Raw genomic sequence first — 19,411 nt, forward strand, 5'->3', positions numbered from 1 at the left:
ATTATTTCATACCAACTAATATTCCTCGTTAAGATAGTCGTCATACACTAAAAATGTAACTCATCAAGTCCTAGCAGTTATTGATATTGTCTTTAGTTTGAACACCCAGATCCAAATCAAACAGATACAAGGTTTTGTTCTTTGTTAAGGCTCAACGAACCCACTTAATATGCCTAAACACTTATTAAGCTGGAGCACGTGCCAATAGCCTAGGCTCTGGATGATCTCCAAAGCCATGTGAGACTATTACATACTATTTGCATAAATATAAAACAAAAAACTCATATTCACAAGTGAGACCTTATAGACTGGGTGACACGAAAGAACAATAGGTTTTAATCAGTAAAAGAATAACGAGTCATAAGATTCCCAAACGATAGGAGCATATGCGAGTATTAAGATTTGTATAGATTTAACCCTAAAATGAATGTTAATATAAAATGTAAAACACTTTAATACAAAAAAATAAAGATAATACAAATTTTTTCTCCTTAGCACAACTTAAGTTTTCATGCTAAGATTGAAACCCTCTTAGTTAACAAAAAACAAGACCAACCCAAAAACAGAGAGAATCCATGAATAAGATAACAAGGGAGCTGCACTTTTCTTATCTGATGGTGCATCAATACTAGATGTAATTGTGGTATTTGAACTAGCTGCTGGTGCTAGTTCAGGAGCATCTGCCACTTTTTCCGGTGCGGCTGGCGCAGGAGCGTCTGCCACTTTCTCTGGTGCGGCTGGCGCAGGAGCGTCTGCCACCTTTTCCGGTGCCGCTGGCTCTGGAGCGTCTGCCACCTTTTCTGGTGCTGCTGGCTCGGGAGCTTTCGCCTTTGTCTTTGGTACTGGTTCAGATGTTGGTTCAGGCACTGATCTTGCTTCTTGCTTTGGCTCCTCTTTTAGAACTGGTCCTGGTTTTGGTGTTGGCACCGGCTTGGGCTTGGGTTTCGGAAGTGGTCCTGCCTTAGGTCCTTCCAACCTTACATAATCATACATGATCCCTTGGAAAGGACCTCCACTTCTAGATTGTGTGAAAAATATGACATTATCTCCTTTCTTAAGCCATTCAGTCTTAACTTCGACATTAAAAAGTAAATATAGCCCATGAATTCCATGTCTTGCTATGGCATTATCCTTGTACATTCCTCCGGTTGTGAAATGTGGGATCGCTACGTTTAAATCGTTGAACCGGACCTTCACCCAATAAAAACTTTCTATTACTCGTCACAATTCAAAAAATATCAGTCTCCAATTTATTATCACTCAAATAGTTAGAATCGTGTTTCTTACCTGCAGTTCAGCACCTGTGGAAGAAGCAATTGCTACTCGTAGAATGTAAGGCCCGGCATGATTGACATCGTCGAGCTTGAACTTAACTTGCCATGTTGTTGATTTGAATCCTTTCCCATCCTTCCTGCAGTTTTAAACAATGCTCATCTTTTTAGTTAGTTCTTCATTCTTGATTATGAATGGAACTTACATGAAAAACAACATAAACCGATTGATCTTTACCGGTTAACTTGTGCATAGAACCAATCCTTCTTGTAATCGCTTGAGTTTATCGTATAAACAAGATCTTCTTTCGGGTATAAATCGGTATACCTCTCCCACAACCCATATTGTCTCCATCTATACAAAACATCAACCAAATCACTATCTGAACAACATCGATTCTATATATCTACATATATAGAGAAAGGGATAAAGAGATAACTTGTCTTGGTTCAAGTAGAGTGGGTTGACGTAACGAGGATCAACATCAGGGACGAAGAACTCGCCAGCAGTTCGATCAGGGATACCAATTTCCCACAATGTAGTACCATTTCTTGGAGGTTCGAAAACAAGTTCTTCAGCCAATTCAACAGCTCCTCCTATACCAATCAAACAAGTACATATTATTAGGAAAATCGACACGAACTATACTTACCCAATACAGATAATTGAACTAAACAACTATTTATACCTGGTTTAACAGTGATGAGTTTCTCATACTTATAATCTCCAACGAAACCAGGAACCCATGCATATAGATTGTAATCACCAGCATGAACATTCTTGATTGTGAACGAACCATCTGCTCCTGCTCTTGTCCAGAATTGGTACCCCTGCCATAATTATATTTTAGCAGAGTATGTCTGTTTCTCTGTCTTTCTGTATATGCAGATTCTATTAACAATGGTAATATTATGGTTTTCAAATACAAACCTTGCATTCCCTTTGCCATGATCCTACTTCTCCCGGTAGAGCTAAACCGACGTAAGCCGCATTTGCTGGTGTATCTACCTTGTTTATCTCCCTAAAAAAAAATGTACATTTAATTAGATGATATATATACAATGCTCCAAGCCTTTAGCAGTTATCGATATTGTCTTTGTTTTTGACTCTTATGCACACGTCCAATGGGGCACTAAATTTTGTTGTTGGTGGATGTTCCGAGAACCCATTCGAAAAAGGACTCAACACTTACTGAGCTTGATCATTCATGTGATATTCCACATCACTGCCTGCGAGAGTGTCCCGAGTCAGGGCTATAGGTGAAACCTCAAGCCTAGACCTAGTACGTGTCGAGGCCTTTTGAGTGGGTTTATGGAGCCTTCGCCAAGAACAAAATCTCGTACCTATGGCTTTGAACGGGCCTGAAGTGTCTAAAGCGAGGAAAATACCGATAATTGTTAATGCTTGGGGCGTCACAATTGTCCAGAGTACATACTCTCTCCCTATCAATGTGGGACTATCACTGGACATAGAGAGAAAGAGAGAGAGTACCTATCTCTGACTAGTAATTTTCCATGAACAGAGCCTCTTTGATTAGCTTTAGGGTAATCAGAGGAACCCAAGAAACTGTATGGCCAATTCTTGGTTTCTTGTTGCAGCTGAAATAACACAACAAAGAACAAACAGAGATTAGTTAAGAGAACTAATTATCCTCTATATATTGTGATTTTTTAGGGCACCAAAAAAATGAAGAGAGAGAATAAAATTAGAACCTGTTTTTCAGCATCATCATAGAGTGCACTTTCTTTAGTACCAGGTGATCCAGTATTAAGATATATAAAAACAGGACCATATACTTTCTTCCATGCTTCACCATTTGTAAATATTGGTACCCCATCTTGACCTATATAGTGAGAGCTAAGAAACACCTGAAATACAATTTAAGGTTTAGAGTTCAGAGGTCAAAATTAAAAATGACATAATATTAAAAGAGTAATGCGAGAGAACAAGAGAAAAAGGGCAGACTCAGACTCTGGGCATAAAACTTATGTGGCTTGCCTCAATTTCCTGTTTAGTGGACCACAATTACGGAAAACACGAATCACGACAATCCACATACGATTTCTGCCAAGAGTCTGTCTCATTTTTCTTGTTCTCTAGCATTTTTCATATCAAAATCCAATAGAAGACGAAAGTGACTTACTGTAAGAGAGGTAGGCCCGACGTGGGAAGTGAGATCTTGTTTGAGAGGACCAGCTGACCTAAACTCATCGCTCGCTGTGATGTGCCAAAAACCAACTAATGGGTCAGTACTAACCCACCCATGAACCTTAATATCTTCGTAGTTGCTCGTGTACATGTATTTGTCATCGACTTGTCCTTTTAGTTCGGGGTTAACTGGATCGATAAGGAGAGCAGCTTCTTTAAATTGTAGTAATTTCCCTCGAGGTGGTAAACGATCTTCTGGCATTGGCATTTTTCTCTGTCTTGTCTTACTCACCGCCATATATTGAAACCTTAGCATTAAAACATTTTATAGTTAGTTTACAGAATATTGTATGTCAGGTTTAAACGTCACTAAATAAATATGATTTAACGCAAAATTATGACTTACTTGTCTTTACGAAGCTTGAAAGCAACCCTAGTTCCATTGAGATTGAAATCTGGCCATCCTTTTACGTGTTCGTAAATTCCGTACGTGTAGAACCCCGAAGAACCTTTAAGCATTACAAATCTGAAAAAAATCACCAAATTATATAGTTAGAGAGTTCTTATGTTTTTTCATGAAATAAGGAAAATGGGGATGATTTAGGGCACCTTTTATCAATGATGAGAGGAACATCTTTGCCATTGTTGGAATCCCATGTTTTTGAGAAGGAAATCTCAACTTGGTTTTCGTTTTGAGTTATTATCTTAAAATTTGTAGCTTTAATCCTGCATTATTAAATTAAATTAAAATAAAAAATAAAAACAGTAATACATGCAATAACAATATTTTCGACAAACGAAGAAAAAAAAGTTTGTAAACTTACACAAATTGATTTCCTTTTCCACCAGGACGGGTTGAATAAAGATCCCAATACCTACAAATTCGATCAAACAAGAATCAAAAACTCTAATTCAATTGTTTTAATCAAAGATACGTAATTTATCTGATCGGGCTATAAATTTCGTACGTAGATGTTCATACTTTGATTTTCGTCTCATTGTATATTATGGTAGAAATGTACTAGCTAGAATTATAAGCTTACCCTCTATTATCTTCTTTATTGAGAGCTTCAAGTAAGTTATCTATTCCATTATATTGTATTCCAGTGATGATCCCTGCCGGACTTGACAAAGTTACTTGCACCAATCCATTATCCATCACCACCTTCATTAAAAAAAAATCCATTAATTTTTTCTTTTGAAAGGAATATGTATCAGTGTCTCCAATCCGAGACTCAAAACGTAGAAACTAACCTAATAACCACTCCAACCAGGATTACAATTCCATTAAATTTTATAATTGATCAAAATCATATTATTATATATATTTATCGTACCTGAGTATCGTGTACATGCAGTTGTACGCCATTACCAGAACCACTGCAGTTTACGATCAACGACAGAAGCAAAGATAGGGCGAAAAATTTACGCGAAGTTCCCATGCAATTCATAATTGCATGCGACTTCAGTCCAGGCATAGTTGATGCCTGTACACTTTTATTTTTTTATTTTATTTTTTTGATTATAATAAAAAGAAGAAGAAAAAGAAATTCTTGAGAAGATGAAAGAGAAATATACAAGAGAAAAGAAAAGGGAAGGAGAGAAATATATATAGGTAGTTAAGAATGATAGATTTTTGAATTAGTGGTGAATGTTCAATTTGATTTGTTTTGGTAATTGAGATATTAGTGGTTAATAACAAAGTATTATCCAAGTTTTTCTCAAACAAATTTTCTCTACCTTTTCAATTCAAACTTATTTCTATTTTTAAAAATCTCTTTTCTTTATTTAGAAATGGGTGAAAATTAAAATGAACAATAATCGGGTTTTAAGATGATATTCACACAAAAAAGAAGAGTTTCTATATACTATATTCAATTTCAATAGATATAATCAAAAGAGTTTAACTGGTTAGGCCATGTTTGGCGCGCGGGAATGGAATGTGATCCCAGGAATCAAATTCCCGTAACGTGATTCCTGAGAATCAGATTACTGTAGTTTGATGTTTGGTTTGATCAGAAATGGGAATTTGATTCCTGACGTATTCCTAATTAGATTTTTGGTTCGCTTAGGAATAAGAATGTAAATATCCTAATTAGATTTTTGGTTCGCTTAGGAATAAGAATGTAAATATTTGTAAAAGTTCACTTTTACCCATACTTGAACAAAATACATACCAATTTTTTTTCTTTGCATAAAATATACATATCAACTTTGTTATATATTAAAATCAACATTATTTTTTTCAAATTCTTAGATATGAACTAATAACACGATACATCAAAGGGTTAGAATTTAAAAATAATAGATAAATGTCTTAATAAAAATTTATCTAAAATAAAATTTTGTTCGTAAACCTAAATAAAAATTTATCTAAAATTAATTTGTGTTCATAAACATAAACAGTATTGTACTTATTAATACTAGATCCTACAAAAAAAAATAAAATTGGTAATTCAATATTTTGTTTTTTTTTTTTGAAACCAAGGGAACCATTTCCATTAATAAGTGATAAAATCACATTGTTAACATGGATGATACATCATTCTTATTTCTCTCCTCTGAAAACTTCATGAGAGTTACATACCTTTAAATGCAAAGTGCCTCATGAAGAGAAAGAAATGGGACTAGACACTGACTCAAACAAAAGACCCTAAAAGCCGACAAAAGATCCTAAAGATCGAGAATGAAAAGATCCTAAAGATCGTGAATGAAAAGACCCTAAAAGTCGACAAAAAATTACAGTAAAACTAATAAAAGAAACCATCCCCTTATTGCCGGAAAACCGTCGATGTCACCGGAAAACCGCCGTCGACACCGGAAAACCGCTGTTGCCGCCAAAAAACCGCCTCCGTCACCGGAGAATCGTCGCCATCACACCACCATAGAAATCACTAGTTATTACCCTTAGAAGCATCCTTTTGAACTTTAGTTGCAGGAAAATCAATGGGTAGATCTAAGTATCTAATTTCGTCTCTTGATCGCCTTTTCTTCTTCTTCAGCCACAAGTGAAAAAAATTCACAAGATCGAATACTAGGATGGCGCAACAACACCGATGTTTAGGAATTAACAACCAGAACCGAAATCTTGAGATGATATCACCGCCCAATGAAGAACCTGTGAGATTTGATTCAAAATAGGGATCCTGGTTGAGAGACGAAAGGGATTATCTGATTACTGGAAAGCTAGGGTATTAGAAATAGGGTTATTTCCCTAATGGCCCCCAACTTTGTGACCAGCTTCCCGCCTGGCCCCCTACTTTACGAGAAATTCCCATATGGCCCCCTTCCGTTATAACACCGTTACTCTCTCTCTTCCATTTCTTTTCTCTCTCCTCCAACATGTTTTCTCTCTCTGCCACCTCGTTAAAACAAGCCACATCATCGTCTTCACCAACAGGGTCGCCGGCCGGCCAAATTCCGGTCGGCGACCTTCAAACTTTTTTTTTTCTCTCTCTCTCTAAAAAAAAAAATTTTTTTTTTAGATTCTCTCCTCTCTCTCTCTCTCTCTAAACTCCGACGAAGGGGGTTTTCCTTCGCCGGAGTAGGTCGAAGTCGACCTTGAACAGAGCTGTTCAAGGTCGCGAACTGACCTTGAACAATCTGTTCAAGGTCATTTCGCGACCTTGAACAATCTGTCCAAGGTCGAACTAGGTCGAAATCGACCTTGAACAGATCTGTTCAAGGTCGATTTCGACCTACTCCGGCGAAGGGAAACCCCCTTCGCCGGAGTTGAGAGAGAGAGAGGAGAGAATCTAAAAAAAAAAAATTTTTTTTTTTTTTAGAGAGAGAGAAAAAAAAAGTTTCAAGGTCGCCGGCCGGAATTTGGTCGGCCGGCGACCCTGTTGGTGAAGACGATGATGTGGCTTGTTTTAACGAGGTGGCAGAGAGAGAAAACATGCTGGAGGAGAGAGAAAAGAAATGGAAGAGAGAGAGTAACGGTGTTATAACGGAAGGGGGCCATATGGGTATTTCTCGTAAAGTAGGGGGCCAGGCGGGAAGCTGGTCACAAAGTTGGGGACCATTAGGGAAATAACCCTTAAAAATATGGGAACGAAAATAACATACTACTAAAGAAAGAATAACTACTAAAGGAAAGAGGGATCCGGCGAAGGGTCGCCGGAGGAAAATCTCAGATTTGAAGAAAACGGTTGGAGAGAATTTTAGAGAGAGAGAGAGAGCGTTGGTACAAGAAATGTTGAGTTGTGATAGAATTGTTTGATGGCTGTAATTCAATATTTTGTTAAGGATATATTTGTCAATAAATATTAATATATGTGATTTCGGGGGAATGGGAATCACAAACCCACCTCCCCCCTAAGTTTGCTATTACCCCTTTTTGTGGGAATCACATTCCCGGACCACACCATTCCCGCGAGCCAAACAATGATCTGGAATGTGATTCCCGGGAATCACATTCCATTGTCACGCGCCAAACATGGCCTTAAAGTTTATGAATATAATCAAAATACGTTTCCTTATTCAAGTGTTTTAATTAGGGAACCGAAAGAGTTTGGGATTTGGAGAAAAAAAATCTCAATGTTATAATGTGGTGGCATGGACATGGTGCATGTTGTAAAGCAATCCCATATCGGTAGTGAGACGGAGTGTGTTGCTCCTCTTAAGAGGTTAAACACCCTTCCCTAGTGAAATCTTTTAAAATCGTGAGACTCAGGTGTGCCAACTGCCAAAGCGGACAGTATCACTGACAACCCAGAGAGCTGATCCGCACCATCCTATAACAGTGCAGAGGATAAATTGGTGCACGAAATTAGAATGCAGTTACTTACTGAACAATGTTAGTATATTAAAATTCCAGAAAGATGGAATGCAAATTAGGGTGACAGTAAATTCACTCCAGTTTTAGTTACTAGATGTCGAGGGGTGTCTGAGTTCCTCACGTTATACTCCAGGCTGATCAAGTATGAAATTTGGGATTGGAGTATCTCGAACTTGTCACTTCCAACATCAAATGCAATCAAGTAAGAAATTTGGGATTGGAGTATCTCGAACTTGTCACTTCCAACATCAAATGCAACTATTACATGCATGTCGATAATCTTCAAGCAGGATTTTCAGGACACCTTTGGATTTTCAGGACACCATCAAGTGCAAGAGGGCTCCAATACGTAGAACCGTTCGCTTAAACAAAAGAGTGAGATTTCACTAAACAAGGTGGGATTGGATCGTACCTTGTCCATCTATTAAGCTTATTACTGTTACTCTCAGGCTCTAACTCTGTTCCGAAGGTACACACTCATGGTAAAAGATATTTTAAATATACATTCAAGTTGGACCGAAATACAAATATAAAATATACCAACGACCAAAGGAACAATTAAGTAAATAAATCGGTTATTAGGAGAAGAGAGAATTTAGGTCCAAAATCATATCCGACTACAACAAAGATGATATTCTGCAACAAAATGCAGATAATTTATTAAGCTTCAAAAGAGAAAAAATCTCAGAGCTTAAGTATTTGTCTGCAATATTTGACTAAACAAATAAATGGTACAATCAAGTAAATGTTCGATTTTTATTTTTATTTTGTGAGCTGAAGTTGCTTGATGGTGGTGATTTGCTTCCCGGGGTTCAGTCCTTTGGGGCAAGCACGTGCGCAGTTCAATATTGTGTGGCAGCGGTATAGCTTGAACTCGTCGTTTATGGCATCCAAACGCTCCTTTGTGTACTCATCACGGCTGTCAGCTATCCACCTGTATCATCCCGACCAAACCCAGAAGGAAATAACTTTAAACTTACATGACACAATCATCTATGGCGAACCGAAACGGTAAACATAGAGACAAAAACTCAAATCAATAAGAACATGACCCATTACTATTTTCGTAACCAAAAGTCATGATTTGGGCTAATAAAGAACAGTCAATTGGAATCATCTATTCCATTCACGAAATCACAAAAACTTCACCTATTTGGATATTGAGAATCAACAACAAGAATATAATTATAAGTATAAACCTAGTGTGAGTCCAATGGACTCCCTGGCAGAGAGTCGAAGTATCTTCACAGGCCTAGCAATGAACATGCATATGGTGCTGATCACAAAGGATTCCGATAGCTGAGCAAACACCCCACTAACCTTTGGTAGCCTAAAGACTCAACACTGGAGGCCAATCTAGCAATAAAACTGTTAAACTACCACGGGTCCTGAGAAAATTGAGTCGACCTCTAGAATCACATGGAATCAGCTCTTTGTTTGCGAAGATAAGGGGTACAAATACTATCTAACAGTGGATTGTAGTGTACGTCTGTACGATAACTAGAACATTGGAAATCCTATAAGACCTTCCTATCCAGATAAGAAGACCAACCAGATCATTGGTGTACTACAACTTAAAACTACTCTCCAATTAGTATCTGAATCGTATGATTGTGCTTAAATGGCCTTAACCCTTTAGGGTTCTTATATAACTCATTGTAGCATATCGATTAGATGGGAAAAGGTATGGACTACAAGGACGAGAAATACAACCGCCAATCGCAAATAAAAGCCCAAAACAGAATCCATACGATTTTATATACAAGTTAGCGCAATTATGTGCCCATACTAATAATGCAAAGAAATAACAATCGAAAGAAGCAGAGTGACCTAGTTAATCAGTAAAACAAACAGAACGGCCATTTTACGAGTGTGACGAGAACAAAAAAAATATGAAATCGAGAACTTCAAACATCCATGAGAAACAACCATTTAGATATGCATAAAAAACCTAGAACCACCTTCATTTTTCTATCCATACCATCATAAAAAAACTGTGAAATTCTAAAAGACCATATAACTTGAATATACCCAAAGAAACCAACATTGATATTAATAAAAATTGAAACTTTCCTAAGATTAAACCCAAAATTGAACAACAAACAACAGAAACCCTAGAATTGAAATTACCTGTGAGCGTGGAGCAATGCAGCTGGTCCAAGATAAGATTCAGGATTCCACCAGTAACTAGGGCAAGAAGTACTACAACAAGCACACAAAATACACTCATACATCCCATCAAGCTTAGCCCTATCCTTCTTACTCTGATAAACTTCTTTCCCAGGAACAGAAGGAGGAGTTTTCCTCTTCAACCATGGTTCAATACTCTTATACTGATTATAAAAATTAGTCATATCAACAACAAGATCTTTAATCACAAACATATGAGGTAAAGGGGTAATCGTACTAGCTTCATTTGACCCAGATTCAATCTTTGTAAGACAAGCAAGACCATTACAACCATTGATATTCATAGCACAAGATCCACAAATTCCTTCACGACAAGATCGACGGAAAGTAAGAGTTGGATCAATTTCATTCTTGATCTTAATTAGGGCATCAAGAACCATAGGACCACAGTCTTTAAGATCGATTTTGTAATCTTGAAGTTGAGGTTTTGATGGGTTATCAGGGTTCCATCGATAGATTGAGAAAGTTTTAAGCTTTGAATTGTCTACGGCTTTTGGTTCAACTTGTTGAGCTTCAACCTCTGTAGCTTGAGATCGAATGAATAGTAATTTGGAATATGGGTTTGATGATGATGAAACCCTAGAAATTGCTCGGCGTATCAAACCAGAAGACATGGTTGGTTGATTGATTGATCAGAGAGAACCCTAGAAATTTTCTAGAGAAAGAAAGAAATGAAGAAGAGGATTGGGGAGAAGAAGGGTCGGATAGGTAGTGATTTGGGGAAATGGGAACAGGCAATTTTGGTCAAATATGGTCGTATTGACCAAAATCGTGTGGTTAGATTAAGGGTTAATTAGTTAGGGAACGTGGTCACCTTACGCGACATTTGTTTGGATTTACTTGAACAAGCTTCCATCACTTTCTTCCATTGGGGGATCCTATCATGAAAACTTGTATGTAATTGGATCATTAATCAATTTTATGGTTAGGGTTACTCCAACAATGCTTTAACATAACCGAAACAAGGGAAGGAAAATGTTGCTATGGCTGGCCACTCTATCCCCATAAATCCCGACGGGATGACGTGGCGTATCAGGTTCAAAAAGAAAAAAAAGTCACTCTTTTTCTTAATCTAGTCCAGACACGTCACCAGACCGAGATTTATTTAAAGACTTAAAGAGTGGTCGGACATACTATCACAGTTGAAAAAATGATATTTAGAAACAAAAATTTTGTCCTAGTGTAATATGAGTGATGACATAATATGTTTGGAAATGAAAATAGACGTGACACATTAACACTTGGGTCCGGGTTCAATAGTATATAATACTGTTGCGTACAAAACAAACAACCAATTGAGTCGAAATTTGGTCAAATCCAACATAGATGGGTTGACCCTATATTTCTCTCTTGATGGGTAGAACGAAATTAAACACCCCTTTCTTTGATGCGGATGTAGTTATTTTTTACTTCTCCATCACGTTGTGTTATTTTTTATTAAGAATAACATTAGCCTGATTCGTGGTAATCACGATACCTAACTTTATTGTTTAGTTTAGTAAAGAATATGATTAGTAAAAGTTAATTTAGTACAAAATAATTTTGTTCGTTAATTATTTAATTGACGATTCCAAAAGATTGAGAATCACAAATCTACTAACTCCCCTGAGTTCGGAGTTCTCCCTGTGGGAGAGGTAACATTCCTCATCGGAACATGGTTTTTTGCGCATATTTGTGCACCAAACATCGTTTTGGAATGTCATTTCTGTAACATTTCATTCCTTGGTGTCAAACATGACGAGAGTGTTTAGATATATTTGACTATTTGAGTAAATGGATGTGAGGGGTGGCTTTGGTATTTCACTCAGTTGTCAATATTGAAACACTTCAAAATGGTTGAATTTGATACTTCCACGCTTCTTAGAAAAGCTTGGATCTAAGGAATTGAAGAATGAAGCAAATCAACCATATCCAAATGATAGTTCGTATAAATATGTGAATGCCTCACTCAACGTTCATCTAACATCACTCGAACTAGTCTGAGAGTCAAAGCCAGACTTCAGACAATCCAACTCGAGACCCTCTGGGATTGGTTCGAGTACGAGACAAAATTTTCAAATCTAAGGGAATGAATAACTACTTCCAAATCATTCTAGAATCACTTGAAATCAACTTAAAAAAAATGATGAAATACACTATTCAATGATTTGACCATTCAAAAAGTTCTCAAATATTGGATTTAAAGAAAAAAAAAATCATAAAACAAAATAATTTGATTTTCGGAACCGGTTTTTAATAAGAAATGAAAATCTTTTGAAGACTATCTTTAATCTCCTTCTTTAATGAAAGACCTATAGGCTTATTCAATGGAGGAACTATATATAGATGATACCCATCAAAAGAACACCAAGAAATCTAAGAGGTTCGATGAAGATTACGAAACCAGAATGAAAATAGAAGAGGAAGAAAAAGAGATTACGAAACCAGAATGAAAATAGAAGAGGAAGAAAAAGTGAAGGAGTGCCCAGGATGGCAATCGGAAAAGAGAACAAAGTACATACAACTTAGAGAGAAATGTGTTAAGAGTAAAAATGTGGTGCACCTATAGACGCACCCACTCTTGTCTCTTCTATCATAGCTCACCAAATGGGTTTCTTACGGTCGGTTGTTTTCGATTTTGGCTCGAGCCAAAGCCAAACCAATACGCGGCGGTTTGACTAAATCATCGTCCGAAGTCGAACCGATCATTCAGCCGACCGACTCGAATTGGTTCGGTTGAGTTCGGATGATCGGTTTAACCGAGCACAATTTAAAGAAAATGGTAAACTAATGTTATTTCATTTCGTTGTATATACCGAAAATAAAAATTAAGAACACATCGTACTTTTCCACCATTACATATACTTAAAAATAAAAAATAAAAATTCATCGCACTTTCCACTATTACAAACAAAAAAGGAAGTAGTGCGAATACAAAATTTATAATTTTAAGTTACTAATTAACTAAGAATAGGTTGTGGTATATAGAAATCAGTGAAGACTTACTTCTATAACCTTCCAATCAAGTTGAATAGGTTGTGGTTGATAAAACCGACAACGACAACGACAATAGGAAGCAGTTTATAGACACTCAAGTCCAGGCCAAACCAGACCGGTTTGGGTTGTTCGATTTTTCGGGCGAACCGAATCGAACGGTGATCGGTTCGGCCCAAAAAACGATCTGTGCGGCTCGACTTAGTTTGGTTCTGCCAATTGGTTGGGTTTTTGCTCACCCTAGTTTCCTCCATCTATTTCCGCTCAGAAGAGCCAGCAATCATGATATAAGTAAGATCTTCTTCTCTCTCTTGCACAGACTCTGCACTCTCCAAAAGGGGGAAGGAGTAGATAAAGAGTAAGACGCCAAAGAACCAAACAAAATTACCTTCTCAATGACTGCAAGATCTACCCGTCAATGACCAGGTAGAACAGGTAAGCAACCATTCGTCCGGGATAGGTATGATCTATGAGAATAACAACCGAGTAAACACCTTACTACAGAGTGTACACCTATAATCCAGAGACACTCTCGCGAGCAATGTGGGACTATCACACAACAATTCACAAATGAAACAACATCATCAAGTAAACATTTTATAACTAAAAAAAACAGTAAACATGCACACATAACTTCAAACCAAGATTTTTTTTTTGTCTCAATCTTTTTAATCTATGATATGAGAGTATGTAATTAAGTTGTCATAAATTATTGAGGGAAGGAGAAGGAGAAGGAGGAGGAGGAGGAGGAGGAGGTGAAAGCACAACAACAATTTGTAACTTATCCGACAGAATTAACAGCTTCATCCCTTCCCAGAATATACCACCACAAAAGAACAATATGTATCACAAACTCGCTTACATTTCCACGACCATCGATTCAAGCTCCACCCAAGACCGGAGAACCAGAAGTTGGTGAATGATCAAATGTACAAGCAGGTCCATGCTTGCAAAGTCCAAAGCGACTGTAGTAAGGACACGGGCCTGCATCCTGAATCGCAAAGTCAAAGAGCAAAGAGTTAACAGACACAAAAATAGTCCTTTAAAAGCATACAATTCTCACCGACATTGGTAATAGTATGTCGTCATCGTTTATATCCTTAAGGCTTAGGGTTTTGAACCACTGTTCATCTGACTGTGACGGTAATATGTCCATTTTGTAGAGTCAAACGAACAAGGAGGCTTAAAAGTTTAAAACAGGAAATCGGAAAAGAGCGTGATTGGTGCATTGAGATAGAAGAAAGATGGTAATCAAAAGAATAAACTTACAGGTCTTAAAGGCAGTCCCACGGAATTGTAGGTACAGACGGTTGTCCGGTTCTTTGGGTGATGATATTTACAACTTGACTTCAATTTACAGTCTCCGGTTCTCATGAATAAGAAGCACTCCTTTTCGCTGGGTCTTTCAGGGTGTTCATCAACTTGTATCTCCTGCTGCTGCTGCTGCTGCTGTTCCAAACCATCTGCATTCTTAGGGAGACCACTCGGAACCAAACCAGTTGGTGGACCCATGCTAGCTGAGGGTGGGGATACTGGGTTGACGGGAGGCTGTCCAAGCAACAACAAGCCACAGTTTTATAACTAGTACAAGATAAAATAGGGCCTCGTATGAATTGAATTAAATTGTTAAGTGAATATAAAGTAATGTTTCATATGGCTATTTTATAACGTGAGTTGGCGGTCAAGTTGGTAAGTGCCATATGGTCAGGACTCAGGGCCGTGCAGTGGGGGGTGCGGGCCGTGCGCCCGCACAGGGCCCCCCCACCACAAAGGGCCCCTTTTCAAGTTTTTGGTCATTTGTTAAATCTATTAAAACGGAAGGTTATTGTAGGATTAGCACGAGTTGTGAAGTAGCTTAGCTGGTGCACCGTTCATCTCTTGGGCTATAGGTCTTGGGTTCGAGTGCTACTAGTAGCACCTTCTCTTAATTTTTTTTGGAAGAGGTCACATTGAAACTAATGGTCAATGATTCAAGTGGTATAATATATATGTCAACAAAAAAAATGGTATAATATATAGTATTTTCATCCCAAAGCCAATAAGGACAACAAAACTATGAATAAGCAAAAGTTAGCCACAACCCTCTGACATAAAAAAAGCAACCGAATGCGTTAAAAAATTTGGATTTTACGTTTGCTTGTACAAGGGGCCAACTAAAAAATTTGGCACCGGGCCCCCGGATTCTCAGGCACGGCCCTGGGTCAGGTTAAGAGACGGTTTCTGTTATGACGAAGAACTAGCAAACTGGAAAAGCAATAATGGAAGTAAACAATCCCACAAAACATAAGAGATTTGCATGGTTCGGTTGGCAAGGCCTACTTCACGGCGAACAATGGCACGATGATTATCACTACGTATAGAGAACAAGATTATAAAGATTTCTCGAGGAGTTCAGTATATGTAACACACTAAAACCCTAGCACCCCGCCTCGTCTAACTCTCTTGAAAAACTAAAAACAAACTACCCCTTACAATGATAATCACCCTCTGTAAGACTAGGGCAATCATAAGCGAACGGGCCATGCCAAAATTGTGCCCCTGGAACTCCTATTAAACTGTTTCAAGGGTCGCTTTCCGGTATTGATCCAAATGCTGTCATAGTTAAATAAATATCAATAGTTACCACATGTTGACTCCTTTCCAGATGAGGATAAGCTTGTGGAGCAGAAGGGAGCGGCTCAAATGATGAGGAAGCATCAAAATAAGGCTGCATCTCATCATTTGGGTTGCTAGTCAGGAGCCAAGATGTCACATTTGGTTGTGATAAACCAGATGAGTTCAATGCTTTCGATCCAGGAGGAGGGTCCAATCCTCCCATATCAGTAGGATTAGGATGATGAAACCTGCAATTATTTGCAAATCTGCAGGTACCAAAGCGCATGTAGAAGACGCACTCTCTCCCTCCCTGTTATGAAACAAAACCAAAAAATACAATCTCGTAAAATTCTTTGTTATAAATGAATGAAAGTTTTCAAAGGAAAGATTACAATCAGAATCTGAGAAAGGAGTAGAGAGAATTACCGGACGGAGAGGAAGGCCGAGAGAGTTGACTCCTACAGCTGGTGCGGTAAATGATTTGTCTGCAAGATGCAGATATCTACAAGCTTTTCCATACTTACAACCACTTGCTTTTCGGTAATACTGGAAACACATGAAAACCAAAGCAACAATTGATCAAACAAGGAAAAAAGAAAATCTAATCCACGAATTGGTGATGACGATTGACAAGACTCAATCCCATGTATGAAATATAAATAAGCAAATTTGAATTATTCCATAAATAAGCAAGAAACATTTGGCATTTTTATTCGAGAAGGCAAATTTGATATTAAAAAACTTCAAGGCAAAGAATGAATACAAGGAAGATCTATGAAAAAAATGACATGAAACATTGTTTTAGTTCTCACTTACGTAAAAGTTAATCTTTTCGTTCGGTGATATTAAGTTTTCTGTTTGCCATATTTTGACTCTCGTTAGTACTCACGAGGGTCTCAACCACCGAAAACTGAATATGGAACATTTTAATGAAAAAGCGACAAACAACGCTATTTCATTGCCTAATCAATCACGCAAGTTCACACTATAATTGCACAAATTTAACGACGAATTATTAATAATCTACATATTACGTCAACTGTCTAGTTATCATCCATAATGCGCTCAAATCAACACTTACCCACAATTAGAAATTCTCAATAATTTTAGAAAAAAAAGAGTATGGACATAATTCAAACTCGATATCGGTATAGGATTTGAAGTCGTCCTTACCCTGCATTCTTCCAGCACCTTTTGTTGTTCGCCCACTTCCTTCTGATCGACCATTAACATGTAAAATTCCGACGAATGATCAACATAAGTACAAAAATCATAAAGCAAAAAAAAAACTGCATATATCTTTCACACACAACTGAAATTGATTTCTTATCTTCAAAAAACCTTCTTTTATCATATGTCATATAATTATTACTAAGGTGGTATTGTTTTTTCTGACTCGTCTAGGTCTAAATCGTCTGAATCAGACAAAAAACCACAATTTTGAAATCAATTCAAACCTTGAGTCAAATTTCAGATCTGACTTACAAGAAAACCACTAGCCAACTTTACTGTCTAAATCGTATGAATGAAATTTACCCAACAAAATTAACTCGAATTATCATTTCAGAGGAGCCTGACTTAACAACTCAGACCAAAAAACAACAAAATCAATTCAAACCTTGAGTCAGATTTTTGATCTGACTCACAAAAAAAAAGACTACCCAAGTTTTACTATAAAAAACAGAGTTCTATAATTAAAGCTTTTACACAGACATCAAAAAGTGAAAACCCTAGAAATCATCATCAGTAGATTGATTAATGACCTGGTTGTTGGTAGTTCTAGGTGGATGATTGTTAACACAAGCTAACCCATATCTGCAAAACCCACTATGAAGATAATGCATGCAATCTTTGACACCAACTCTAATCGGATATTGAACAATTTCATCATCATTTTCATTCTTCTTTTCCTCTGTTAAATTTTCATTTTCTACCCTTACTGTTTTTTCTAAATTCTCATCCACTGATCCGATTATAACTGGATCGGAACCACCACCATCCTTCTTAGCTTTCGAAATCAAGTTTTTGTCTGTCATCACCATTAAAACTCCTTCCAAAAACCCTAATTCTTGTTTTTTTTTTTTTTTTGTTCTCTTCAGAGCAAAGAAAGAGAGACTGGCAGGCAATTTGAACTCTATAAATAGATACGTTGATTTTTACAAGAACTTGACTTAGTCAACTAACTTTGACTGTTCAATCTCACTTGAACCTCGTTAATTTCTATGTGAAATCAACACTTTTCTTTCTATTTAGTCCTCTTAATCTGACCAACTCACCATTGGCCCCCTGAAAAAAAATGTAAAATCCGACTTTTTTATTCCAATTATACCCTTGAATGTTTTTTTTCTCTCTCTTCATTATGGTATAATAATAATCTTAGGACTTGATAGATTATTGATGATCTTTACATAATCGAAAAGATCACACAAAATAAAATATAGTAATCATAAAGATTAAGGAAAACTAATTAATCAATTTAATTTGTTCACACAAATCCCAACATAAAATCTTCAAAATTAATAAACCACCCTAAACAATTCCCCTACCTAAACTCAAAACCCTAACCTAATAATAACATGGTACCTTAGCTACTTAATTACATCAAACTTCTAAAATAGAAAAGAAGAAACAAAACTACTAGTAAAAACTAAAATAGCAACACTAGAACTTAAAGCAATTGCATTATTCTGAGTCGGATTGTTATCGGAGGAAGGCGGAGAGTTATCTTCTACTGCCATGACTTTAATAATCATCTTTTGTCCTCTTTGGCAATGACCCGCTACTCCGCTAATGAAATAGAAAAAACCCGACCGATCGAACTTGAAAATGGTATTACCATTGTTAGAGAAGAAGATTGGATGAGTTGAGTTGCATTCTTTGTATTCTTCTTCTGTCACTAGCATTACTGAATCTTTTCCATATTTGAAACCTTCAAAATGTAAAAAATACAAATGTCCAAACTTCAAAAAAAATGAAAATGAAAGGATACCTACCCATCATTTAACTTACCCCTAGCTGGTCTTATACAAAAGACCATATTTAGATTACCCAAGAGCTGATTTTATCATCTCTTTATAGCTAGACCAAAAAGGCAGAGGTGTAAACAGGGTGTATGTATGTTTATTATTGGAAATAAAGAAAGAAAATGAGAAGGTCCTACTTATAAGATGAATTTCTACTTACGAAAGACCCACATTTAGAAATGATAAGATGAATTTATACTTACGAATTACGTCGCCGATTCGAAACCTATTCTTGGAAGCCCATTGATTGTAAATGCTACTTTCATTAGTAGGAGGAACAACCCATCCTTTAATACCACCAACATCAAGCTCTACTGAAGTTACCAATGAGAAGCATTGAAGAGAAAAGAAGATGAAAAACAACAAAAGAAGTGGTTTAGAAGCCATTTTCTTCTCTATATTGCAGAGAGAGAGAGAGAGAGAGAGAATC

The 19,411-nt window shown here is 37.0% G+C and overlaps 4 protein-coding genes across 4 annotated transcripts; all 4 read right to left on the reverse strand.

Annotated features, from left to right (window-relative positions):
* Positions 1 to 387: 387 nt before the first annotated feature.
* On the reverse strand, positions 388 to 4,930 carry LOC147562886 (uncharacterized). The gene is made up of 14 exons (XM_086632141.1): positions 4,758 to 4,930; positions 4,464 to 4,585; positions 4,245 to 4,295; positions 4,030 to 4,146; positions 3,827 to 3,946; positions 3,416 to 3,728; positions 2,985 to 3,140; positions 2,764 to 2,870; positions 2,203 to 2,293; positions 1,961 to 2,102; positions 1,712 to 1,868; positions 1,510 to 1,626; positions 1,288 to 1,411; positions 388 to 1,191 (listed from the first exon to the last, which is right to left on the reverse strand). Exons 1-14 carry the CDS (start codon positions 4,896 to 4,898, stop codon positions 532 to 534), a joined length of 2,418 nt encoding a protein of 805 aa, XP_086488267.1. The 5' UTR covers positions 4,899 to 4,930; the 3' UTR covers positions 388 to 531.
* A 3,828-nt stretch (positions 4,931 to 8,758) lies between these two features.
* LOC147562887 (succinate dehydrogenase [ubiquinone] iron-sulfur subunit 2, mitochondrial-like) lies at positions 8,759 to 11,305 on the reverse strand. Its single transcript, XM_086632149.1, has 2 exons — positions 10,331 to 11,305; positions 8,759 to 9,134 (listed from the first exon to the last, which is right to left on the reverse strand). Exons 1-2 carry the CDS (start codon positions 11,002 to 11,004, stop codon positions 8,963 to 8,965), a joined length of 846 nt encoding a protein of 281 aa, XP_086488275.1. The 5' UTR covers positions 11,005 to 11,305; the 3' UTR covers positions 8,759 to 8,962.
* Positions 11,306 to 13,993: 2,688 nt separating this feature from the next.
* LOC147562888 (zinc finger CCCH domain-containing protein ZFN-like) lies at positions 13,994 to 18,159 on the reverse strand. Its single transcript, XM_086664687.1, has 6 exons — positions 17,722 to 18,159; positions 17,132 to 17,173; positions 16,385 to 16,504; positions 15,987 to 16,268; positions 14,633 to 14,911; positions 13,994 to 14,354 (listed from the first exon to the last, which is right to left on the reverse strand). The coding sequence occupies exons 1-6, from the start codon at positions 17,998 to 18,000 to the stop codon at positions 14,244 to 14,246; spliced, it is 1,113 nt and encodes a 370-aa protein (XP_086520813.1). The 5' UTR covers positions 18,001 to 18,159; the 3' UTR covers positions 13,994 to 14,243.
* A 252-nt stretch (positions 18,160 to 18,411) lies between these two features.
* Positions 18,412 to 19,411, reverse strand: LOC147562889 (early nodulin-like protein 6). Its single transcript, XM_086632157.1, has 2 exons — positions 19,185 to 19,411; positions 18,412 to 18,887 (listed from the first exon to the last, which is right to left on the reverse strand). Exons 1-2 carry the CDS (start codon positions 19,366 to 19,368, stop codon positions 18,568 to 18,570), a joined length of 504 nt encoding a protein of 167 aa, XP_086488283.1. The 5' UTR covers positions 19,369 to 19,411; the 3' UTR covers positions 18,412 to 18,567.

Source organism: Eschscholzia californica, unplaced genomic scaffold (assembly GCF_041429995.1).
Source record: "Eschscholzia californica isolate CP2 unplaced genomic scaffold, dmEscCali1.0.p SCAF_1, whole genome shotgun sequence".
Classification (NCBI taxonomy): Eukaryota; Viridiplantae; Streptophyta; class Magnoliopsida; order Ranunculales; family Papaveraceae; genus Eschscholzia; species Eschscholzia californica.